The sequence below is a fragment of the Bos mutus genome, chromosome 6, assembly GCF_027580195.1.
Source record: "Bos mutus isolate GX-2022 chromosome 6, NWIPB_WYAK_1.1, whole genome shotgun sequence".
Classification (NCBI taxonomy): Eukaryota; Metazoa; Chordata; class Mammalia; order Artiodactyla; family Bovidae; genus Bos; species Bos mutus.
The window spans coordinates 83619062-83646520 of record NC_091622.1 but is presented as its reverse complement, the minus strand read 5'-3'; the positions used below and the strand labels follow the sequence as shown (position 1 = coordinate 83646520).

At 38.3% G+C, this 27459-nt stretch overlaps 1 protein-coding gene across 1 annotated transcript in view; it reads left to right on the top strand.

Annotated features, from left to right (window-relative positions):
- Nucleotides 1-20946, top strand: part of TMPRSS11A (transmembrane serine protease 11A) — a 63139-nt gene extending 42193 nt beyond the window's left edge. Inside the window, exons 6-9 of the mRNA XM_070372957.1 lie at nt 539-710; nt 13047-13306; nt 17753-17895; nt 19773-20946. Coding sequence (XP_070229058.1) covers nt 539-710; nt 13047-13306; nt 17753-17895; nt 19773-19934 — 737 coding nt within the window. The 3' untranslated portion in view covers nt 19935-20946. The remainder of the gene's footprint in view (nt 1-538; nt 711-13046; nt 13307-17752; nt 17896-19772) is intronic.
- Nucleotides 20947-27459: the final 6513 nt, after the last annotated feature.

Genomic DNA, 27459 nt, shown 5'->3' with positions numbered 1-27459 from the left:
GAGTACTTATTTATCCCCACCTATAGTGAATGTGATATTTATGTGGCAATATAGAGTCCTCCATCCTAAAGAGCAAGAGACTGGTCATGATGCATTAACCATGCCACTTGAGGAACTAGTCACTCAGAAAAGTGTATGAGAGAAGGAGTTCCAAGGAATTGGCAATTACTTCTCTGATCAGTTCTTCTGGTGAGGACTTTTATGTCAAAATAACATGGTGGGATCACCTAAAACTAGGAAACAATAATCTTAGTAGGAGCTCCCAGAACATCTGGATAATTGACACTGCAAGTCCTCAAGACATACACTTTGAGTTGTGTCGATACTTCTCAGACTTATGTAGCTTCAGTGGGCAATGTATATCCATTCTATAAATAGAGGGAGTGAGCAAAACATCAATGAGGAGAAGGTGGATATTAATATTGTACATGTTTATATAATGACTGATGGAAACATTGCACTGCAGCACTCTACTAATTTCTCTGTATCAAGAGTTATAGAGACATTTCTTATAATTTAACAATCGCATCTCTTTCAGGTTGTGGTAAACGAGTTGTTCCATTAGTAAGCAACAGAATAATGTCCGGAGAGATCGCAGGCAAGGCTGCCTGGCCTTGGCAAGCTTCTCTTCAGCATAATAAAATACATCAGTGTGGGGCCACCTTGATTAGTAATACTTGGCTTGTTACTGCAGCGCACTGCTTTAAGAAGTAAGTGATTGATGTTACTACTACTTAAAAAACCATCTGAGTTTTATTGTCTTCTAAGTAATAATCAACATTCCCAAGTATTGCTGAGGTAAAATAAGAAAAGCATCTTTCACGTCTTTTTCTAAAGTATAGTGTTGTACTTGAACTTATTTGTAAAGTTCCTAGGGGGAGTAGTCACAATCCTGCTGCTGCTGCTGCTGCTGCTGCTGCTAAGTCGCTTCAGTCGTGTCCGACTCTTCGCGACCCCATGGACTGCAGCCTACCAGGCTCCTCTGCCCATGGGATTTTCCGGGCAAGAATACTGGAGTGGGTTGCCATTGCCTTCTCCGAGTCACTATCCTAGTATATGCTAATCAGGTGCTTAGGGTTTTAAATAAAGAAATTATGGCTAAAGAAGGTTTGGATATAACACTGATGGTGAAAATGTAAATTGGTGCAGCCAGTATGAAAAACACTATGGAAGTTCCTTTAAAAAAAAAAACTAAAAATTGAGTTGCCACATGATCTAGCAATCCCACTCCTGGGCATATATCCAGAGAAAACCCTAATTCTAAAAGATACACGCACCCCATGTTCATTGCAACACTACTTACAGTAGTGCCAAGACACGGAAGCAACCTAAATGTCTGTCAACAGATGAGTGGATAAAAAAGATGTAGTATATATGTACAATGGACTAGTATTCAGCCATAAAAAAAGAATGAAATAATGGCATTTGCAGCAACATAGATGGACCTAGAGATTATCATACTAAGCAAAGTAAGTCAGAGAAAGACAAATATCATATGATGTCACTTATATGTGAAATCTTTAAAAAGATACAGATGAACTTATTTACAAAACAGAAGCAGACTCACAGACATACAAAACAAACCTACAGTTATCAAACAGGAAAAGTGGGGAGGGATAAATTAAGACTTTGGTATTAACAGATACTCACTACCATATATAAAATAGATAAACAACAAAGACCTACTGTGTAGCACAAAGAGCTATATTCAATGACTTGTAATAACTTACAGTGTAAAAGAATCTGAAAAAAGAATATATATAACTGAATCATTTGATGCATTTCCAAAACATTTTGAGTGAGTAAAAGTCATTCAGTTGTGTCTGACTCTCTACAGCCCGCCAGGTTCCTCTGTCCACAGGGATTCTCCAGGCAAGAATACTGGGAATTACCATACCCTCCTCCAAGGGATCTTCCCAACCCAGGGATCGAACCCAGGTCTCCCACATTGCAGGCGGATTCTTTACTGTCTGAGCCACCAGGGAAGCCCAAAATATTATACATCAAATATAATTCAATCATTTTTTAAAAAAGAAATAATTAGGTGGATAAACAAGTATCTATATGCACAGCATCTGTATCTCTGCCTATTCCTCTTCAATGATGTTAGTTCAGTTAATTAGTTAAGGAACATTAGTCAGTTCAGTTCAGACGCTCAGTCATATCTGGTTCTTTGAGACCCCATGGACTGTAGCATTCCAGTCTTTCCTGTCCATCACCAACTCCTGGAGCTTGCTCAAACTCATATCCATTAAGTTGGTGATGCCATTCAACCATCTCATCCTCTGTCATCCCCTTCTCCTCCTTCAATCTTTCCCAGCATCAGGCAGGATCTTTTCTAAGGAGTCAATTCTTTGCATCAGGTGGTCAAAGTACTGGAGCTTCAGCTTCAATATTAGTCCTTCCAATTAATAGTCAGGACTGATTTCCTTTTGGATTGACTGGTTTGATCTCCTTGCAGTCCAAGGGACTCTCAAGAGTCTCCTCCAACACCACAGTTCAAAAGCATCAAGTCTTCAGCATTCAGCTTTCTTTATGGTCCAACTCTCACATCCATACTTGACTACTGGAAACACCATAGCCTTGACTAGATGGACCTTTTTTGCTCTCTAGGTTGGTCATAGTTTCTCTTCCAAGGAGCAAGTGTCTTTTAAATTCATGGCTGTACTCACCATCTGCAGTGATTTGGGAACCCAAGAAAATAAAGTCTCTCACTATTTCCATTGTTTCCCCATCTATTTGCCATGAAGTGATGGGACCGGATGCCATGATCTTAGTTTTCTGAATGTTGAGTTTTAAGCCAGCTTTTTCACTCTCCCCTTTCACTTTCATCAAGAGGCTCTTTAGTTCTTCACTTTCTGCCATAAGGATGGTGTCATCTGCATATCTGAGGTTATTGATATTTATCCCAGCAATCTTGATTCCAGCTTGTGCTTCATCCAGCCTGGCATTTCACATGATGCACTCTGCATATACGTTAAATAAGCAGGGTGACAATATACAGCCTTGACGTACTCCTTTTTCAATTTGTAACCAGTCTGTTGTTCCATGTCCAATTCTAACTGTTGCTTCTTAACCTGCACACAGATTTGTCAAGAGGCAGGCAAGGAGGTGGATAGTTGCCAAGGAACTTTAATCTTATTATTAATCATAGGTTTTACAGGGAGATGGTATCGAATAAAGAACAGAGAGAGTCAAACAGACATGTGATACTAGGCATATAATTTAAAACATCTAGGCTCTATTTTCCTTAAGTATAAAACAAAGCCTTTACTAGATGACCTCTCATTACTAGATGATCTTTCCATCCCTACATGTGCCATGATCCACCAGCTTCTCAAGCCGACAAGCTAGAAGTCACTCACAATCATCTCTCATAGGACCTCGACAGCTTTACCTAACCCACTCTTACCTTCTAACAGTCTAGTCTCTGGAAAGAACCAATGTGATTTTTTTTATTTTATTTTATTTTATTTTTAAACTTTACAATATTGTATTAGTTTTGCCAAATATCGAAATGAATCCACCACTGGTATACATGTATTCCCCATCCTGAACCCTCCACCCTCCTCCCTCCCCATACCATCCCTCTGGGTCGTCCCAGTGCACTAGCCCCAAGCATCCAGTATTGTGCATTGAACCTGGACTGGTGACCCGTTTCATACATGATATTATACATGTTTCAATGCCATTCTCCCAAATCTTCCCATCCTCTCCCTCTCCCACAGAGTCCATAAGACTGATCTATACATCAGTGTCTCTTTTGCTGTCTCATACACAGGGTTATTGTTACCATCTTTCTAAATTCCATATATATGCATTAGTATACTGTATTGGTGTTTTTCCTTCTGGCTTACTTCACTCTGTATAATAGGCTCCAGTTTCATCCACCTCATTAGAACTGATTCAAATGAATTCTTTTTAATGGCTGAGTAATACTCCATTGTGTATATGTACCACTGCTTTCTTATCCATTCATCTGCTGATGGACATCTAGGTTGCTTCCATGTCCTGGCTATTGTAAACAGTGCTGCGATGAACATTGGGGTACATGTGTCTCTTTCCCTTCTGGTTTCCTCAGTGTGTATGCCCAGCAGTGGGATTGCTGGATCATAAGGCAGTTCTATTTCCAGGTTTTTAAGGAATCTCCACACTGTTCTCCATAGTGGCTGTACTAGTTTGCATTCCCACCAACAGTGTAAGAGAGTTCCCTTTTCTCCACACCCTCTCCAGCATATATTGCTTGTAGACTTTTGGATCGCAGCCATTCTGACTGGCATGAAATGGTACCTCATAGTGGTTTTGATTTGCATTTCTCTGATAATGAGTGATGTTGAGCATCTTTTCATGTGTTTGTTAGCCATCTGTATGTCTTCTTTGGAGAAATGTCTATTTAGTTCTTTGGCCCATTTTTTGATTGGGTCATTTATTTTTCTGGAGTTGAGCTGTAGGAGTTGCTTGTATATTTTTGAGATTAGTTGTTTGTCAGTTGCTTCATTTGCTATTATTTTCTCCCATTCTGAAGGCTGCCTTTTCACCTTGCTAATAGTTTCCTTTGTTGTGCAGAAGCTTTTAAGTTTAATTAGGTCCCATTTGTTTATTTTTGCTTTTATTTTCAATATTCTGGGAGGTGGGTCATAGAGATCCTGCTGTGATGTATGTCGGAGAGTGTTTTGCCTATGTTCTCCTCTAGGAGTTTTATAGTTTCTGGTCTTACATTTAGATCTTTAATCCATTTTGAGTTTATTTTTGTGTGTGGTGTTAGAAAGTGGTCTAGTTTCATTCTTTTACAAGTGGTTGACCAGTTTTCCCAGCACCACTTGTTAAAGAGATTGTCTTTAATCCATTGTATATTCTTGCCTTCTTTGTCAAAGATAAGGTGTCCATAGGTGTGTGGATTTATCCCTGGGCTTTCTATTTTGTTCCATTGATCTATATTTCTGTTTTTGTGCCAGTACCATACTGTCTTGATAACTGTGGCTTTGTAGTAGAGCCTGAAGTCAGGTAGGTTGATTCCTCCAGTTCCATTCTTCTTTTTCAAGATAGCTTTGGCTAATCGAGGTTTTTTGTATTTCCATACAAATTGTGAAATTATTTGTTCTAGCTCTGTGAAGAATACCGTTGGTAGCTTGATAGGGATTGCATTGAATCTATAAATTGCTTTGGGTAGCATACTCATTTTCACTATATTGATTCTTTCAATCCATGAACATGGTATATTTCTCCATCTATTAGTGTCCTCTTTGATTTCTTTCACCTGTGTTTTATAGTTTTCTATATATAGGTCTTTAGTTGCTTTAGGTAGATATATTCCTAAGTATTTTATTCTTTCCGTTGCAATGGTGAATGGAATTGTTTATTTAATTTCTCTTTCTGTTTTCTCATTATTAGTGTATAGGAATGCAAGGGATTTCTGTGTGTTGACTTTATATCCTGCAACTTTGCTATAATCATTGATTAGTTCTAGTAATTTTCTGGTGGAGTCTTTACGGTTTTCTATGTAGAGGATCATGTCATCTGCAAATAGTGAGAGTTTTACTTCTTCTTTTCCAATCTGGATTCCTTTTATTTCTTTTTCTGCTCTGATTGCTGTGGCCAAAACTTCCAGAACTATGTTGAATAGTAATGGTGAAAGTGGGCACCCTTGTCTTGTTCCTGACTTTAGAGGAAATGCTTTCAATTTTTCACCATTGAGGATAATGTTTGCTGTGGGTTTGTCATAGATAGCTTTTATTATGTTGAGGTATGTTCCTTTTATTCCTGTTTTCTGGAGAGTTTTTATCATAAATGGATGTTGAATTTTGTCAAAGGCTTTCTCTGCATCTATTGAGATAATCATATGGTTTTTATTCTTCAATTTGTTAATGTGGTGTATTACATTGATTGATTTGTGGATATTGAAGAATCCTTACATCCCTGGGATAAAGCCCACTTGGTTATGGTGTATGATCTTTTTAATGTGTTGTTGGATTCTGATTGCTAGAATTTTGTTAAGGATTTTTGCATCTATGTTCATCAGTGATATTGGCCTGTAGTTTTCTTTTTTTGTGTGGGATCTTTGTCAGGTTTTGGTATTAGGGTGATGGTGGCCTCATAGAATGAGTTTGGAAGTTTACCTTCCTCTGCAATTTTCTGGAAGAGTTTGAGCAGGATAGGTGTTAGCTCTTCTCTAAATTTTTGGTAGAATTCAGCTGTGAAGCCGTCTGGACCTGGGCTTTTGTTTGCTGGAAGATTTTTGATTACAGTTTCAATTTCCGTGCTTGTGATGGGTCTGTTAAGATTTTCTATTTCTTCCTGGTCGAGTTTTGGAAAGTTGTACTTTTCTAAGAATTTGTCCATTTCTTCCACGTTGTCCATTTTATTGGCATATAATTGTTGATAGTAGTCTCTTCTGATCCTTTGTATTTCTGTGTTGTCTGTTGTGATCTCTCCATTTTCATTTCTAATTTTATTGATTTGATTTTTCTCCCTTTGTTTCTTGATGAGTCTGGCTAATGGTTTGTCAATTTTATTTATCCTTTCAAAGAACCAGCTTTTGGTTTTGTTTATTTTTGCTATGGTCTCTTTTGTTTCTTTTGCATTTATTTCTGCCCTAATTTTTAAAATTTCTTTCCTTCTACTAACCCTGGGGTTCTTCATTTCTTCCTTTTCTAGTTGCTTTAGGTGTAGAGTTAGGTTATTTATTTGACTTTTTTCTTGTTTCTTAAGGTATGCCTGTATTGCTATGAACTTTCCCCTTAGGTCTGCTTTTACAGTGTCCCACAGGTTTTGGGTTGTTGTGTTTTCATTTTCATTAGTTTCTATGCAAATTTGGATTTCTTTTTTTATTTCTTCTGTGATTTGTTGGTTATTCAGCAGCATGTTGTTCAGCCTCCATATGTTGGAATTTTTAATAGTTTTTCTCCTGTAATTAAGATCTAATCTTACTGCATTGTGGTCAGAAAAGATGTTTAGAATGATTTCTATTTTTTTGAATTTACCGAGGCTAGATTTATGGCCCAGGATGTGATGTATCCTGGAGAAGGTTCCATGTGCGCTTGAGAAAAGGTGAAATTCATTGTTTTGGGATGAAATGTCCTATAGATATCAATTAGGTCTAACTGGTCTATTGTATCATTTAAAGTTTGTGTTTCCTTGTTAATTTTCTGTTTAGTTGATCTATCCATAGGTGTGAGTGGGGTATTAAAGTCTCCCACTATTATTGTGTTATTGTTAATTTCTCCTTTCATACTTGTTAGCATTTGTCTTACATACTGCAGTGCTCCCATGTTGGGTGCATATATATTTATAATTGTTATAACTTTTTCTTGGATTGATCCTTTGATCATTATGTAGTGACCATCTTTGTCTCTTTTCACAGCCTTTGTTTTAAAGTCTATTTCATCTGATATGAGTATTGCTACTCCTGCTTTCTTTTGGTCCCTATTTGCATGGAAAATCTTTTTCCAGCCCTTCACTTTCAGTCTGTATGTGTCCCCTGTTTTGAGATGGGTCTCTTGTAGACAACATATGTAGGGGTCTTGTTTTTGTATTCATTCAGCCAGTCTTTGTCTTTTGGTTGGGGCATTCAACCCATTTACGTTTAAAGTAATTACTGATCAGTATGATCCCGTTGCCATTTACTTTATTGTTTTGGGTTCGAGTTTATACACCATTTTTGTGTTTCCTGTCTAGAGAATATCCTTTAGTATTTGTTGGAGAGCTGGTTTGGTGGTGCAGAATTCTCTCAGCTTTTGCTTGTCTGAGAAGCTTTTGATTTCTCCTTCATATTTGAATGAGATCCTTGCTGGGTACAATAATCTGGGCTGTAGATTATTTTCTTTCATCATTTTAAGTATGTCTTGCCATTCCCTCCTGGCTTGAAGAGTTTCTATTGAAAGATCAGCTGTTATCCTTATGGGAATTCCCTTGTGTGTTATTTGTTGATTTTCCCTTGCTGCTTTTAATATTTGTTCTTTGTGTTTGATCTTTGTTAATTTGATTAACATGTGTCTTGGGGTGTTTTGCCTTCGGTTTATCCTGTTCGGGACTCTCTGGGTTTCTTGGACTTGAGTGATTATTTCCTTCCCCATTTTAGGGAAGTTTTCAACTATTATCTCCTCAAGTATTTTCTCATGGTCTTTCTTTTTGTCTTCTTCTTCTGGGACCCCTATGATTTGAATGTTGTAGCGTTTAATATTGTCTTGGAGGTCTCTGAGATTGTCCTCATTTCTTTTAATTCATTTTTCTTTTATCCTCTCTGATTCATTTATTTCTACCATTCTGTCTTCTAATTCACTAATCCTATCTTCTGCCTCTGTTATTCTATTATTTGTTGCCTCCAGAGTGTTTTTAATTTCATTTATTGCATTATTCATTATATATTGACTCTTTTTTATTTCTTCTAGGTCCTTGTTAAACCTTTCTTGCATCTTCTCAATCCTTGTCTCCAGGCTATTTATCTGTGATTCCATTTTAGTTTCAAGATTTTGGATCAATTTCACTATCATTATTCGGAATTCTTTATCAGGTAGATTCCCTATCTCTTCCTCTTTTGTTTGGTTTGGTGGGCATTTATCCTGTTCCTTTACCTGCTGGGTATTCCTCTGTCTCTTCATCTTAAATTGCTGAGTTTGGGGTGTCCTTTCTGTATTCTGGCAGTTTGTGGAGTTCTCTTTATTGTGGCGTTTCCTCACTGTGTGTGGGTTTGTACAGGTGGCTTGTCAAGGTTTCCTGGTTAGGGAAGCTTGTGTCGGTGTTCTGGTGGGTGGAGCTATATTTCTTCTCTCTGGAGTGCAATGAAGTGTCCAGTAATGAATTATGAGATGTCTATGGTTTGGGGGTGACTTTGGGCAGCCTGTATCTTGGAGCTCAGGGCTGTGTTCCTTTGTTGCTGGAGAATTTGCTTGGTATGTCTTGCCCTGGAACTTATTGGCCCTTGTGTGGTGCTTGGTTTCAGTGTCGGTATGGAGGCATTTGATGAGCTCCTGTCAATTAATGTTCCTTGGAGTCAGGAGTTCCCTGGAGTCAGGGTTTGGACTTAAGTCTCCTGCTTCCGGTTATCGGTCTTATCTTTACAGTAGTTTCAAAACTTCTCCTTCTATACAGCACCACTGATAAAACATCTACATTAAAGATGAAAAGTTTCTCTACTGGGGGGTCACCCAGAGAGGTTCACAGCATTACATGGAGAAGAGAAGAGGGAGGAGGGAGTTAGGGTGACTCGAATGAGATGAGGTGGAATCAATAGAGGAGAGAGTGGGCTAGCCAGTAATCACTTTCTTATGTGCACTCCACAACTGGACTGCTCAGAGATGTTCACGGAATTATACAGAGAAGAGAAGAAGGAGGAAGGAGACAGAGGTGGCCAGGAGGATAAAAGGGGAGAATGAAAAGGAGGGAGACAGATCCAGCCAGTAATCAGTTCCCTAAGTGTTCTCCACCGTCTGGAACACACAGAAATTCACAGAGTTGGGTAGAGTAGAGAGGGGTTAGGGAGGAGACACAGGCAACCTGGTGGAGAAAAAGGAGAGTCCAAAGGGAGAGAGAGCAGTCAAGCCAGTAATCTCGCTCCCTAGTGAAAAATGGGTACTGAAGATTGGGTTCTTAAAGGTACAGAATTGGTAACAAATACATAAAAGCAAAAATTAAAAATCTAGAGTAGAGTTTGGAATTTCAAAAATATGATGTTAAAGGAAAGAAGAAGGAAAAGAAAGAGAGAAAAACCGAACAAACAAAAACAAACAAGGTCACAAAAATTATAAAGAAAATGTAGGTACAAAATTGATAACTAATACCAAAAAGCAAAAGTTAAAAATCTAGAGTAGAGTTTGGAATTTCAAAAATACAATGTTAAAAAAAGAAGAAGGAAAAGAAAGAGAGAAAAAAACAAACAAACAAACAAAAACATACAAAGTCACAAAAATTATAAAGAAAATACAGGTACAAAATTGATAACAAATACCAAAAAGCTAAAATTAAAAATCTAGAGTAGAGTTTGGAATTTCAGATATACAATGTTATATAAAAGAAGAAGAGAAAGAAACAGAGAAAAAAAAAAAAAAAAATAGTCACAGAAATTATAAAAAAAACTATAGGTACAAGATTGATAACAAATACCAAAAACCTAAATTAAAAATCTAGAGTAGAGTTTGGAATTTCAAAAATATGATGTTAAAGAAAAGAAGAAAAAAAAAAAGAAACAAGGTCAAAAAATTATAAAAAATATATATATATGAAGTTTGCTTTAAAAAAAATAGGGTCTTTTTTTTTTGCAAAGTAATATGTTATAAAAAGTGAAAATTAAAGGAATAATAGAGGACTTAAAAAATTTTTTTAATTTAAAAAAAAAAAAAAGAAAGAATGATCGTAAAAATAGTAAAAATATATCTAGGACTTTCTCAGGTTTTGTTGTGAGTATTGTGGGTTCAGTTGATTTTTGGCTAGTTCCTTGGTCCGACTTATATTTCTCAAGATCTATAGGCCCCTTCCTATGTAGTCGGTACTAACCACAGGGTTTTAATCTATTGCCTGTAACTTCCAAGGCAGTTCCCTCTGTTATAGCTTCTTCTGTTTGCTGGTCTCTTCAGTGTCTGGTTTCTGCCCTGACACAAAGGGGACAGTGGAGGATACTTTTTTTTTTTTTTTAGGCTCACTTGTTCAGTCGCGCTGTGGGGAGGAAGGGAGGGATGCTGCAAACAAATAACTCTGGCGTGTGCTCACAGTGCCTCAGCCACACTGGGTCTGCCCCCACTCACGGCGCGTGTAGCCTCCCTGCCCACACTGCTCAGGCTCTAGGTTGCTCTGCTGGGAACCATCCGTGGCCGGCCTTGGGCTGCCTGCACCTCCCAGGTCCAAGCTGCTCAGGTTCAGGCACTCGGGTAGTCCTCAGAGGCCCAGACTCTCTTGGGCCTGCGTTTTGTGCCCTTCCCAGGTCCGAGCAGCTCAGGTGATGAGGTGTTTGGCGAGGGCGATTGCTGCGACTTATTGCCTCCCCGCCGCTCGGTTATCTAGGTGTACAACCAGCACACCTTCTCAGGAAGATGTTGACCGCCCAGACCCCCAAGAAGTTTTAGTTAGCAAAGAAGCCTGCTTATAGTTTTATAAATAATGTCTCTCTGGGGCTGCGATTGCCCCCTTCCAGCTTTGCCTGCCTGTCCCCGGAGGGTGATGGTCTGCAGCCAGCTATCTCTGTTCAGTCCTTTGTTCTGTGCGCGGGCCTGGTGGTGTCTTAGATTAGGGCTGGCTTTTCACATGGTAGATATCCCACAGTCTGGTTTGCTAGCCCAAATTATTTCGCTCAGATAGCGCTCTGGGTATCAGGACAGATCCTTACTCTAAGCGATGCAGCCCGCGCCGCGCCTCCCTGCCCAGCCCCCGCTTGCTAGTGGCGTGTGTAGGCGTCTGCGCTGCTTCTCCACTGGGGGAGTTACCGTAAGGCTCGCAATCTGCAGGTTTTAATTGTTTATTTATTTTTCCCCCCTTTATGTTGCCCTCTGTGCTTCCAAGGCTCGGCACAGATTCGGCAGTTAGGTTTCCTGGTGTTTGGAAACTTCTCTCTTTTTAAGACTCCCTTCCCGGGACAGAACTCCGTCCCTCCCTCTTTTGTCTCTTTTTTTGTCTTTTATATTTTTTCCTACCTCCTTTCGAAGACTTGGGCTGCTTCTCTGGGTGCCTGATGTCTTCTGCCGGCATTCAGAAGTTGTTTTGTGGAATTTACTTGGCGTTTAAATGTTCTTTTGATGAATTTGTGGGAGAGAAAGTGTTCTCCCCATCCTACTCCTCTGCCATCTTCTCCCCAAGTTCTCCCAATGTGATTTTTTAATGTAATTGAGAGTACATTACTCTCAGTTAAAATCATCCAGGGAATTCCCATATTATTTGAATAAAATTTAAGCACTTTATTCAAGACCTATTTGTTGTCATTCAGTTGCTATGTTCTACTCTTTGCAACCCCATAGACTGCAGCATGCCAGGCTTCCCTGTCCTTAGCTATCTCTCCCAAAGTTTACTCAAACTCATGTCCATTGAGTCATTGATGCCATACAACCATCTCACCCTCTGTTGCCCTCTTCTCTCCCTGTTCTCAATCTTTCCCAACATCAAGGTCTTTTCCGGTGAGCCATCTGTTCGCATCAGGTGGCCAAAGTCTTGGAGCTTCAGCTTCAGCATCAGTCCTTCCAATGAATATTCAGGGTTGATTTCCTTTAGGATTGACTGGTTTGATCTTCTTGCAATCCAGGGGACTCTCAAGAGTCCTCCCCAGCACCATAATTTTAAAGCATCAGTTCTTCCACACTCAACCTTCCTTATGGTCCAACTCTCACATCCATACATGACTATTGGAAAAACCATAGCTTTGATTATCTGGACCTTTGTTGGCAAAGTGATGTCTCTGCTTTTTAATATGCTGTCTATGTTTGTCATAGCTTTTCTTCCAAGGAGCAAGCATCTTTTGATTGACGTACAAAACACTCTAAAATCTGGCCCCTGCCTACCTCGCCAACCTCATTTCCCATCATTCTTCCTTTGTTTCCTGAACTGCAGCCAGTCTCTTCTTGGGATATTTGCCTGAAAACTTATCCCATCTTCCCATAGCTGACTGCTCATCAACCATGTCTCAACCCAAGTGCCATATCCACTGCCCTATTTACAGTCCTTATCACTGCTGTAAGTTATTGATCTAGTCATTCGTTTTGCTCTTTTTCCTTCCCTGGAATCAAATGTACCCACCAGCAGGGGCTTTTCTGACTTGTTCACCACTTTATTCCTGGCACTTCAAATAAGGTTCAACATGTAGATGATCAATAAATATTTACTGAAGAAATGAATGAACAACATTTTATAGGCTTTACAGCTCTAAAATTCAATAATTCTGTACTGGATTCCAGCTCGAAGATGCTCTTCATATATATTTTATCTTTCAAAATAGTAGCAGTAGACTATATGGTCAAAGAAAGCTATCATTGAATCCAAGTGTATTAGGGTGGAATTTTCTTTTTTTATTAACCTACATGCAATTATTGTAATGCAATTCATATATTCTGTTACTATCTAAACTTTTCCAGTAAAGCAAACCCACATCAGTGGACTGTTAGCTTTGGAACAAAAATCAACCCTCCATTAATGAAAAGAAACATCAAAAGAATTATCGTCCATGAGAGGTACAGCTCCCCAGCAAGAGAGTACGACATTGCTGTTGTGCAGTTCTCTCCCAGAGTCTCCTTTACTGATGACATCCGTCGAATTTGTTTGCCAGAAGCCTCTGCGTCCTTCCAACCAAATTCAACTGTCTATATCACAGGATTTGGAGCACTTTTTTATGGTGGTGGGTATCTAAAAATGAATCACGGAGCTCTAAGCTCTATTCATGGCAATGTTATTTAATGTCCATCAGTAATATCCTGTCAGACTTTTCCACACAGTTTGGATTAGGGCTCTTGTTTTGCAAGTGACAGAAGCTCAACCCAAATTAACTAAAGTAAAAAATAATAATAATATGGCAAATTTGACCTTTGTAATTTGGAATTAAGAGGTGATATGAGTCTGGCTTCAGGTATGTGTGAATTCAGGAGTTTGTGTAATGTCATCAGGCTCTGAATCTCTGAGTTTTTGCACGGGTTGGTTCGGTTTTCCCCAGGTCACCTTCATTACAAGGGATTCTAGCGCCACATAGTGGTGAGGGTGGCCAACAGCAGCTCAGCGTGTACATCTTCACCTAGCTGACGCCAGGGAAGAACACGTCTCTTCCTTTGCCAGAATCTATGTTAATCCCTGAAAAGGTCTCTTTTGGCCCAGCTTGTGTCCAGGGGTACCAGACTGACTGGTTGACTCAATTCTCACTCTTACAACTACAGAAATAAAGGTAGATATGTGATTGGCAGCTTGGTCAGAATCACGCGTAATGAGGGAAAGAGCTCCAACAGGAAAGGCTTCAAGGAAGATATAAAGGGAAAGAAGGTTCCCTCAGAAACACTAAAGTCTATCTCTATGTACCATTACCTATGCAATGCCAGGTATACACTAGATATGCTAAAATACTCATGCCTACCTTCACTCTGACACCTTCACTTTGAGCCTCACCTCTGTGAGCCTCCTCTCTTTTTCACCTGCCCTTCCCCTTAGTTTGCTCCGTCACTTAGTATCACTTTTCTCAGTCACCTCAAAAATGTTTCCTTTGCTCAGCTATAATCTCCAGTTGCAGCAAAATCTGCTTCAGAACTAAAGAGGCTAATTAAGAGTGATTCGGGGTAAGAATACTGTATAGAGACAAATCATCTCTGAAAATAAAGTTTCCACTGACCTCTCTAAAATGATTTAACTTGATATATTAACAATCTCCTAAAAAATAAAATTGGCTTCATGTTTTAAGGTTTTCAAAACATACTCAGACATACTCTGGATTCTGAAATTTGGTCCAGGCGCATACATATAACAACAGCAACAGGGTTTCTTTGACTCTAGGCTTGAGAAGATAAGAAAGGACTTTTTGAGAAAGAAAAAATTCATTCACCGAGCTCTATACAATTTATTGATATACAATAAACTCTAAAGAATAAATCATTAATTCTCATTCTTCACTAAGGAACCAGGAATACCTTTCACTAATGTGGTTGATGATGGGCTTGATGGTCTTTAGATTTTTCTCCAGATGTCCCATGTGGTTTCTTTAAGGTTATATTTCCAATCACAGAAATGATTACCCATAGTTTAATAAGCCCAGGGAGCTATAAGCCTGACAACAATATGTCTTCTCTCTCTCTAATGGATCTTCTCCTAAGATAGAGTTGCATTCTTCATTTGATGAGAGGAGCATCTCAGATTCCCTTTGGCTTGATGGAAAGAAATCATTTCTGACCTGGAGTCTCAGGTTGGCACAGAAATATATCTGCCATAATAGTTTTTGAGTAGCAATACAATCTAATTTATGTAGAACACTATAATTAGCAACAGGATACCTACTTTTTTAAAGCACCAATGGAACATTCACCAAGATAGACTATATCTACGTCTATAAAACATTCTCCGACAAACTTAAAAGAATGGAAATCATATATAGTATGCTCTCTGATGGTAATGCAATCAAACTAAAAACCAGTAACAGAGAGATAATAGAAAAATCTCTAAATGCTTAAAAATTAAACAACACACTTCTAAATAATCCATAGGTAAAAGAGGAAATCTTGAAGATAATTATAAGTATTAATAGAATGAAATGAATGCAGGATGCAGCTAAAACAGTACAGAGACAGGGAAACATAGCAAAATGCATTATAAAATAAGAAAGCTCTCCTTTTAAGACACTAGAAAAGAAGAGAAAATAAACCTAAAATAAATACGAGGAAGGAAATAATATAAGGGTGGCAATGAATATAATAAAAATGAAAAAATGGAGAAAATTGAATTTAAAAACTGATTCCTTGAAAAAAGAGCAATACTTTCTGGGAAATGTCATTAAGCATTCTCACAGTAGTTGAGAAATAGTTGAGGGATGTACAGGATTTGTAGGCTAAACTTTTTATAACTCCTTGCCAATGAGTTTTATTAAAAAGCTATGAATTTATACTGTCACCTACACTGTGCATTTCATCTTACCTTTCCCAGCACTGGGCATGAATTATTTTTAATTGGTAATGTAATAGCCAAAAAAAATTACACTAGTTGTACTCAAAGAACAGAATATCTTGAGCATTTTTAAACATTTTAGCAAATACCTGTCCAGAAAAAATCCCGAATTGACATTCTACAGAAATTAGTGTCCATTATTAGTTTCTGAAAGAGATCAGCCCTGGGGTTTCTTTGGAAGAAATGATGCTAAAGCTGAAACTCTAGTACTTTGGCCACCTAATGTGAAGAGTTGACTCATTGGAAAAGACTCTGATGCTGGGAGGGATTGGGGGCAGGAGGAAAAGGGGACGACAGAGGATGAGATGGCTGGATGGCATCACTGACTCGATGGACGTAAGTCTCAGTGAACTCCGGGTATTGGTGATGGACAGGGAGGCCTGGCGTGCTGGGATTCATGGGGTCGCAAAGAGTCGGACATGACTGAGCGACTGATATGATCTGATTAGTTTTCTACTACTGTGTAACAAATTGCCACAAATTTAACAACTTGAAAGAAAATGCATTTATGATTTCACAGTTTCTATGGGTCAGAAATCCAGACATAGCATAGCTGGCATCTCCTCTCAACATCTCATTAGCAATCAAAGTATTGGCTGGGGTTGAGGTCTCATCTATGACTCTTTTCCAAGCTCACTGGTTGTTGATGGAATTTAGTTTCTTGCACCTACAGAGTTTATGGCAGCTTGCTTCTCCAACACTATTGGGAAAAAGTCTCTGAACTCAGGGAAAGCCTAGTTCAGTTCATTTCAGTCGCTCAGTCATGTCCAACTCTTTATGACCCCTTGGACTGCAGCACTCCAGGCTTCCCTATCCATCAGCAACTACCGGAGCTTGCTCAAACTCAGCATTGAGTTCGTGATGCCACCCAACTATCTCATCCTCTGTCATCCCCTTCTCCTCCTGCCTTCAATCTTTCTCAGCATCAGGGCCTTTTCCAGTGAGTCAGTTCTTCACATCAGGTGACCAAAGTATTGGAGCTTCAGCAGAAGGCCTAAACCCCTTCTAAAAAGGCTTATCTGATTCAGTCAGGCCCATCTTGAATAATTTCCCTTTTAATGAACTCAATATCAAGCTGACTACATCTTAATTAATCTTCAATATTCCCTCACCTGTGTCACAGAATATAACCTAATCATGAGAATGACATCCATTATATTCACAGGTCCCACTTAGACCTAGGGGGAAAGACATCACATAGGAATCTTGGGGATCATAGTAGAATTTTGTCTACTGCAGGGTCAGTTTCCCAACCAGCATGTGGCTGATACAAAGAACCCCTGAATACTTGTTATATTATTGGTTTCTATCATAAATAGTTGTCTTCTGCATTAGTATTGGTTTCTATAACTCAGGCTCTAGTTTATGACCTGGGGTTCCAAAATTATAATACATAATGAAATCATTGCCTTTACCTGTCATTATGTGTGTGAGAGTTCCCCATAAAATATAAAGGATAAAATAAAGATATATAGTTATTTTATCAGGCCAAAACTGTCTAGGCCTACAAAGTTTCTGGGAACAATCTACAAATAAAAACTTATTAAAAAAATAATACCTTCCTAAATATACAAACTGATTGTTTTTAAGTAAAGGTACAAAGGTTTCCCAGAAAAAAAGAAACAAAATGTTTTCTTTGCTAGTATAGATATTTAAAAATGAGATAAAGACAATTTTCATTTACATTTGCCAGAGAATAAATAGAACTTATTTCCTTAAGAACTTCTTACATTAACTTCATCTTGTTTGACAACTTTTGTTGTTGTTCAGTCACTCTGTCATATCCAACTGTTTGCGAAACCACAGACTGCAACGTGCCAGGCTTCCCTGTCTTTCACCATTTCCCAGAGCTTGCTCAAACTCTTGACCATTGAATCAGTGATGCCATTCAACCATCTCATCCTCTGTCATCCCCTTCTCCTCTGGCCTTCTATCTTTCCCAGCATCAGGGTCCTTTCTAATGAGTCGGCTCTTTGCATCAGGTGGCCAAAGTATTGGAGCTTCAGCTTCCACATAAGTCCTTCCAATGAATATTCAAGATTGATTTCCTTTAGGATTGACAACTTTAGTTTGAAATAAAAAGGTCTGCACTTCATTCTAGCTAAGAATACTGCTTGTAAACACTAAAATTACTTTGCTTTTCCTTAAGGGGAATCCCAAAATGATCTTCGAGAAGCCAGACTGAAAATCATAAGTGATGATGTGTGCAAGCAGCCACATGTGTATGGCAGTGATATAAAATTTGGAATGATGTGTGCTGGATATCTGGAAGGAATATATGATGCCTGCAGGGTAGGTGGAGAGAGATTATTTTGATGCCATTAACTCAAAAATATTTTATCTGGCTCAAAAATATTCTATGCTCTTTATATTAGTAAAATACAGAGATTATGTCCATGCAAAAATTTATAAATGCTAATTTCAAACACAAACATTTTAATGTTTTATTAAGCAAAACAAACAAATTAAGCAAAACAAAATAACCAAAAAGCTTCCTTGATGTTATCAAACTAACCAATAAAATTTAATTTTAATATCAGAAATCCAGAGTTTCATAAAGCAGAGTCTCTTTCCTTAAAGAGCTAACATCTAGAAAGGAAATAATCATGAACAATAAACTATGATGTAATAAGTTATATAATAGAGAACAATTTTTTATTTAAAGTATAGTTGATTTACAATACAATGTTAGTTTCAGATGTGGAGAATAAATATTTTTAGCTTGAAGGGAACATCTTTGGAACAAATATGAGAGAGATAATACTTCAATGAGGCCTGAAAGATAAAGAACATTTAGCTGGTTATAGAATAAGCAGAGAATATTATAGAAAAGAGATAAAGCACAGCCATATTATGAAGGTGTGAAATTACAATTCATATTTGAGGCAACTGCAAGTAATCTGTTGGGTCTCAGCCTAAGGAGGATGAGAAGTGAGAAGCAGTTAATGGTGAGGCAGATTAGGTCAAGTTGTATCTAGTCCCCTTTCCAGGGCCCTCCTCTTGTCCAGCATCTGTCCTGCATGTATATTTTCAGACAAATGCATTTGTAACACATGTTTCATCCTGTAGGCACTTGCTTTATAAGTGTTTACAAGAACATGTGGGGGTTCTTGAAAACTCCAAGGAGGTGATTCCATATGGTGAAATGATGGGAATTGTATTGTCATCAGGTGGCAGAAAACTCTGCCCAGAGTCCCACAGATTACACAGCATAGACAACCTCTGTCAGAAAACCAGCAGGGAGTTGTGCAGCACATGGGCTGGGCCAGAGCAGAATCTGGTATACATCTAGGCTAAGAGTGTGGAGGGAGGCAGCTAGCATTCAGGGATTCCAGAGAGAGGTTCAGGCTATGACAGACAAGTGGAAGGTGGCGACTGGAACACAGAGAACCCGGGAATCTAGGCGAATGGTGAGATTAGTGGTAAGTCTCTGGATAGAGTGGTGGTCATAAAATAAAGAGCTTTCACTGCATTGGGGAGCACAGGTAAGATTCCTGCCTTGTGACTGTGCTGTGCATATAAGGCAGCTCTAGGCAGTTCTAGTCATAAAAAAGTTGGGGAAATCATCAAGGAAGGGACTCAGGCACAATGGAAGCAGGAATACAAGGATGGCTACTAGGGTTCATGGGGAGGGGTTTGGTTCATCTGATAAAACGGCAGCCCAGGCACCCTACTTGGAGTCAGGAAAAAAAAAAATCACAGCTTGAAGCCCAGGCACCCTACTTGGAGTCAGGAAAAAAAAAAAAAGTCACAGCTTGACTTTCTGTGTTGTATACTTGAAATCTGCTAAGAGTAGACCTTAAGTATTCTCACCACACACACACACACACATACACACCAAGTAACTATGTGAGGTGATGGATGTGTTAATTAACCTGATCATGGTAATCATTTCACAAAGCACATATGTCAAATTATCACAATGTACACTTTAAATATATATGATTTTATTCATGAATTATACATCTATAAAACTGAAAAATAATTTTTAAATGTGGAAATTGAACTTTAAGGCTTTTATAATTACTAAAACCCATGTTTCAATGAATTATCCTGCAGTTGGTAGTCTATAAATATACTTTCTAATAATAAAATATGTGGTTCATCAAAATATCTTAAGTAATGAGTTTCATATTTAATTCATTTTCTTTCTCTTTTTTTCTTTTCAGGGTGATTCTGGGGGACCTTTAGTTGGAAAGGACTTTAAAGATACCTGGTATCTCATTGGAATTGTGAGCTGGGGAGATAACTGTGGTCAAAGGAACAAACCTGGAGTCTACACAAAAGTGACTTATTACCGAAACTGGATTGCTTCAAAAACAGGCCTCTAATGCACTATACAACTTAAACACTGAGAGCTGTATGCAGGTCATACATGCATGAGAATCCATATATTCTGTGGTTGTAGTACAATGAAGTGAGATTAAATGACATGATTTATTTCCAAATCACTTTAATCAACCAAAAAACCCATGGCCAATTTGTAAAGGATTTAAATTTATAAGGTAGTTAGCCAGTTTAGCCTGGTTTGAAAAATACAATAGAGATACTGGGCTTTTTAAGTCAGTGAGCTAGAGTATAGAAGACAAGCAATGCAAATTTTTGAGGATAATCCATAACATTTTTAGGATGTATTTGTTAGGGATGTCTTCTTAAACAAAAAACTTTTTAAATTCTCAGAGTTTAGGAAACCCATGTATAACTTTATCATTTCTTCAGAGCTCACAAATACTTATTTTCCCCTTTTTTTTCTTGTTCTTTCATGTTTTCCAAAGAGATTTTACATATTTTCTATTTATAAATCCATTGGAAGGATTTTAATTTAAAAAAATTATATCTAAGAAACAAAGCATGGTGATAAATTAAGCCAGAGATCTTCTGACCTTTGTCTGCTGTGAAATCTCCCTAATTTTTCAGTTATAAAGATAACATAAAGACACACACATACCCCACACACATGTGCACATACAGAATATCCCTACCTTCAGATATTCACAGAAAAGCATGATTGATAAATATAGACAGCAATTAGCTAGTCAAAAACGTATTTTTGTTTCAAATATTTGGGGGAATGTGATAGTAACTTCATGAGCCGTCCCAAAACAATGGCACAAAAAACTGAACATTTTATAGGTGCATTTACATGCTTTGACCACCAGGGGGAAGTTTTGTAAATTATTGTTAAGGTTAAATGCCTAGAAAAAAATGAAGATTTGTTAATATGTTGAAGAATTAATGAGCATTATCTTTCCACATGGGATTCCCTGATAGCTCAACTGGTAAAGAATCCGCCTGCAATGCAGGAGACCCTGTTTCAATTCCTGGGTTGGGAAGATCCGCTGAAGAAGGTATAGGCTACTCACTCCAGTATAAAAGTTTATTCCTTTGTATTACTGTAGCCAATTGCCTCCTAAGGCTTGTGGCAATAGCCTATTGCAACCATGAAATACCAAGTATTTTTTTCTAATTTAATAAATGCAGATTTTGATGACCTACCATACAGAAGATATGAACAAAGTGCTTTGAAATAGCAAATGAACCCATAAGTGTCGCATGAAGATATTAGGAGAGTCACACTCATGTATTCCATAATATTAATACATTTAGATGATGATTTTGTAGAAACTGTTACTCTGTGTGACAATACTGGTTAGACATCAGGGTTATGCATCATTTACTCATGTAAACCCAAATATAAACCAAGCCATTAGACAATTGAGCTATTTTATAATTCCCATCACACGCTATTGATAAGGCATAAAAATAATCCTAAAATAATCCAAAGGAGATTTAAAATTTACTCACATAAAAATTAATCCATAAGTTAGACTCATAGAATTTGAAGCTCAGAAAACACTACAAGTCCTATAGGCCAGTACACTTAGAGTTCAGAGAACTGAAGCCAGGAAAAGTAAATGATTTAGTAAAGCTGTAGGTAATTTGTATCCCCAGTGGGCCTAGGGCCCAGGGCCTAAGCTAAGCTAAGCTAAGTCACTTCAGTCATGTCCAACTCTGTGCAACCCCATAGACGGCAGCCCACCGCCCAGGCTCCACCGTCCCTGGGATTCTCCAGGCAAGAACACTGGAGTGGGTTGCCATTTCCTTCTCCAATGCATGAAAGTGAAAAGTGAAAGTGAAGTCGCTCAGTCGTGTCTGACTCTTCATGACCCCATGGACTGCAGCCTACCAGGCTCCTCCGTTCACGGGATTTTCCAGGCAAGAGTACTGGAGTGGGGTGCCATTGCCTAGGACCCATCAATTTCACATATCCTTTTGTTACAAAGTATCTTTATGATCATCTATATTATTGAATCATCAGCTGTATAAAAATCTCAGTGAGTTCTACTGAATCTGTTTTAAATTAAGAAACTCAAGAATTTTAAATGAGTGATTCACTTAGGCAGCTGGCTGCCAATTCTCAGAACTCACTTCAGGATAACTCACTTCAGGATAAAGCTACTTCTTCATACATAAAGATATACACAGGCACATGAATTATTCAATATTATGGTGGTAAGAAACAATTTCAATTTCTAGTGTTAAGATTCAAGGAACGACCTTAGAGTTATAACTTTGTGTTTCTAGTCTTGTGAAACATTTAATCCTGGATCACATATAAGCAAATATTGGCATATCATTTAAAATCTAATAATACAGTTGGTGATCAGAGAATTCTACAAATAATATCATTGAATCTGTGTTAGGCCAACTGAATAAATCTTTCTTTCAACTTTTGTTTAAAAATTACATTTCTTTTAATTAACTAGTTTGGGTCACTCAACCTAGTTTGGGACCTAACAGAAGCAGAAGATATTAAGAAGAGGTATCAAGAATACACAGAAGAACTGTACAAAAAAAGATATTCAAGACCCAGATAATCACAAAGTGTGATCACCAACCTAAAGCCAGACATTCTGGAATGCGAAGTCAAGTGGGCCTTAGGAAGCATCACTAGGAACAAAGCTAGTGGAAGTGATGGAATTCCAGTTGAGCTATTTCAAATCCTAAAAGATGATGCTGTGAAAGTGCTGCACTCAATATGCCAGCAAAAAATCTGGAAAACTCAGCAGTGGCCACAGGACTGGAAAAAGTCAGTTTTCATCCCAATCCCAAAGAAAGACAATGCCAAAGAACGCTCAAACTACTGCACAATTGCACTCATCTCACACACTAGCAAAGTAGTGCTCAAAATTCCCCAAGCCAGGCTTCAACAGTACGTGAACCATGAACTTCCAGTTGTTCAAGCTAGATTAGAAAAGGCAGAAGAACCAGAGATCAAATTTCCAACATCCATTTGATCATCAAAAAAGCAAGAGAGTTCCAGAATAACATTTACTTCTGCTTTATTGACTATGCCAAAGCCTTTGACTGTGTGGATCATAGCAAACTGGAAAATTCTGACAGAGATGGCAATACTAGACCACCTGACCTGCCTCCTGAGAAATCTGTATGCAAGTCAAGAAGCAACAGTAGAACTGGACATGGAACAACAGACTGGTTCCAAATCAGGAAAGGAGTACGTCAAGGCTGTATATTGTCACCCTGCTTATTTAACTTGTATACAGAGTACATCATGTGAAATGCCAGGCTGGATGAAGCACAAGCTGAAATCAAGATTGATGGGAGAAATATCAATAACCTCAGATATGCAGATGACACCACCCTTATGGCAGAAAGTGAGCAGGAACTAAAGAGCCTCTTGATGAAAATGAAAGAGAAGAGTGAAAAAGTTGGCTTAAAACTCAACATTCAGAAAACTAAGATTACGGCATCCAGTCCCATCACTTCATAGCAAATAGATGGGGAAATAATGGAAACAGTGACAGACTTTCTTTTCTTGGGCTCCAAAATCACTGCAGATGGTGACTGCAGCCATGAAATTAAAAGACGCTTGCTCCTTGGAATAAAAGCTATGACCAACCTAGACAGCATATCAAAAAGCAGAGACATTACTTTGCCAACAAAGGTCTGTCTAGTCAAAGCTATGTTTTTTCCAGTAGTCATGTATAGAGTGAGAACTGGACTATCAAGAAAGCTAAGCACTGATGTATTGATGCTTTTGAACTGTGGTGTTGAAGATGACTCTTGAGAGTCCCCTGGACTGCAAGGAGATCCACCCAGTCCATCCTAAAGCAAATCAGTCCTGAATATTCATTGGAAGGACTGATGCTGAAGCTGAAACTCCAATACTTTAGCCACCTGATGCGAAGAAATAACTCGTTGGAAAAAACCCTGATGCTGGGAAAAACTGAAGGCAGGAGAAGAAGGGGATGATAGAGGATGAGATGGTTGGATGGTATCACCAACTCGACGGACATGAGTTTGAGTAGGCTCTGGCAGCTGGTGATCGACAGGGAAGCCTGGCATGCTACGGTCCATGGGGTCACAAAAAGTCAGACACAGCTGAGCAACTGAACTGAACTGAACTGAATTTGGGTCACTCTGAAGCAGGATTTTTCAACTTTAGCACTCCTGACATTCTGGACTAGATAATTCTTTGTTTTGAGAGGCTACCCTGTGCATTGTAAAATTTTAGCAGCATCCCTGACCTCTGCCTTCTAGACATCTGAAACACACTTCTCTCCATCCAGTCCAAATTATGTTAACTGAAAATATCACCAGATGTTGGCAAATGTCTCATAAGGGGTGAACTTCTTCCTTGTTGAGAACTACTAATAATCAAAGGCATTTGATTATTTTCAAAAATTCCAGAGATAATCTGAAAATTTTCACAGAGTATTCAAAAACTATAGTCTGCTGGTCAAACTGTGTGTTCACTATCATGTTCCTAAAAGAAATGGCAGAGGAAGTGACAGATACTTTAGTCAGTGAGTATTTCAGATACAGAGTGATTGCCTCACACACAATGTGACTGAAGAGTTTCTCTTACTCCTGCTTACAGCAAATTCATAGAGCACTATCAGCTATTGCTATGAAGACAGGCTTTCTATGAATACACCCTCTAATAAGAATTTCTCTACACTGACCACAATTCACAGTAAGAAATGTCTCATATCACAGCTCCATAAATATGTAACAAAATACATATATAGATTAAGAATTGAAACAGAAGATTCATAAAACAATGCCTCTCTTACTAAATACAATAAAATTTATTATTTCTATTCTATTCTGCTTTTAAAAAAATGCTTGACCCACAAATTAAACTGATTTCACAATCTATTAATCACAGGTTGTAACCTGTGTTTCCTATAACACATTCTGGGATAATAATTCACCATTATTAATGCCATAGTATTATTATCTCACCTGTTCCCACTACATTCCCTACCTTCAAACTATATTTTTAGCAAACTGTAGCTAGATTATGGGGCTTCCCAGGTGGTACTAGCGGTAAAGAACTGCTTGCCAATGCAGGAGACGAGACTCAGGTTCAGTCCTTGGGTTGGGTAGATGTCGTGTAGGAAGGCATGGCAACTCACTCCAGTATAATTGCCTGGAGAAGCCCATGGACAGAGGAGCCTGGCGGGCTAAGGTCCATAGGGTCACAGAGAGTTGGACATGATTGAAGCAACTTAGCACAGCACAGCACAGCTAGATTATGACACTGTTCAATACTGCTAGTCCCATGCACTCAAATCTTCACTGATTTCCCCTTTGCCTGATAAACAGAGTATAAATCCACATCACCATAGCTTGTAAGGCCCTTTACAATCTGCCAACAACCAAGTAAAATTTTGTTTCACTCGTTCTCAGTGTTCTTGTAACACTGAATGTTACTCTTTATTTCCTAACACATAGATAGTAGGTTATGCAAGATTCTCTTCACTCTACAAGATCTAGCTCAAATATCACCTCTATCAATAATACCTTTACTATCCAATAAAAATTACTCTTCATCCAAAGTTTTTTGAATGCTTTTTTTTTTTCCCTAGAGCTTTTCTCATACTTTACTTTGTATGATAACTTTTATGTACATTTATTATCTCTAAAAACATACTAAGTTCCATTAGGCTAAAGACTGCTTTATTCATTTTTGTATTCCCCACAGCTTTTAGGAAAATAATCTGTATATATTATGGTTCATGAAAGAATAAATTAACAGGCTAATCATGATTTCTAGGAAGGAAAGACACCTCAGTTCTCAGTTACTAACTGCTTCCCTCAGCTCACTTTCTTTTACACTGCTTTCCAATCTGTGCTGGCCCCATCTAGCATATTCTTGAATGTTTCTAAGGAGGTCCAGCTCTCTGTCTACATTAGAAGCAATCAAAACACAGTAAGACAAGTCACTAACCTTTCAGGAGCCCCTCTAAATCAAAAACTTTGTCCCGTATTCCCTTAACTGAGCACATTCCAAACCTATAGGGATATTTGGAGATAAGATCAAAAAGCACATCTCCCATCTTCTTTTTTGTGTTTTTATTTGATCTACGAGGACTGTCCTTTCATCTTTTTTCTTTCATGGACCTCACAAATATGGGTACTTCCAAAAGGTCATCTTAGATCTCCATGATTGTATTTTTGCAGTTTAGGCTCTTCTTTGTTGAATTTGCCCAATGAGAGATAATAGAGATAAAACTAAAATTCATATACAATATCCACTTTTGAATACTCACAGAAATAAAAGGTTGGAATTTCAGGAAAAAAAAAAAAGATGACATTTGGTTCACCAACTTTAATTATCCATATGCCTGTCCTTTCTTTTCCATTAGTAATCAAGATTTAAATGATAAACTAACATTTTTAAACTGATTTTATTCTTTTCTAAGTTCAGGAGACTCCTCTCACACCAGAAGTCAATTAAAAAAAAATGAAAAGAAATCCCAAATGTCACTTAGAAAGTGAGGGAAAATCAAAGATAAAAATGTAGGCTTCAGGAGTCAGAAAAAGAACTGAAGAGCAGTTCTTTAGATCACCCTACACTGTGTTTAGCCTTGAAACAGGTGTTACGGGTTAAAGCATATAGATGACTCCCTGGGGAAGCTTAAATTTTTTCACTCAACCTTGATGATTCCCACATATTAAACTGTTGTCAGTCATCTTGCTGGGATCATGGGTGGGTAGAGACAGCATTCAGGATTCCTATCAGTGCTTTCTTGAAACTGTATTATGCTGCTGCTGCTGCTGCTAAGTTGCTTCAGTCATGTCCAACTCTATGCAACCCCATAGACGGCAGCCCACCAGGCTCCCCTGTCCCTGGGATTCTCCAGGCAAGAACACTGGAGTGGGTAACTGTACTATAAACAGTAACATAATCTGGCTCACGATACACTGCACAGTGGGGGTCAGCACAAGCCTTTAGCTGGGCCTCTAACACCCGAAGCTCCTCTTCCTTTCCCTGGAGGGACAACTGGGAAGTAGGATGGAGACCATTCTAGGTCAAAAGTCATGCCACGGCCGACCACTGTTCTGTTTCTCTCCCTCTCGTGCAATGAACACTATTCCTGGTACAAAGGCACAATCTTTTCTGGCTTTTCATGAAAACCACTCCAAAAACAGCCTAGCCCTCACATTGCCTTTCATGGGGTCATTTTAAGAACCTAACCATCAAATAGGAGATGCTTACACCATCTCCTAATTCAGCTGCATTCCTTATTTCCTTCTCGTTTAGATGCCTCTGGAAAAAATCAGATCAACAGATTCTAGCACAAGACAAATAAACAAATTAAAAAAAAAAAAAAAGACTAAATTCCAAGGTGATCTGGTAACTTTTCCCTGTTCCATGACTACAGACTATTCCTAATCCTCAAAATGATCATAGTATTAAATGTGCTTGTTCAAAAGCCTTGGAAAACAAATAAGGATGAATCAGTAGAAAATCACCAGTATTACTGATAAAAAAAAAAAAAAAACTCAAGTACAAGCTATTTAAACAGTAAGTGAGAACTGTTA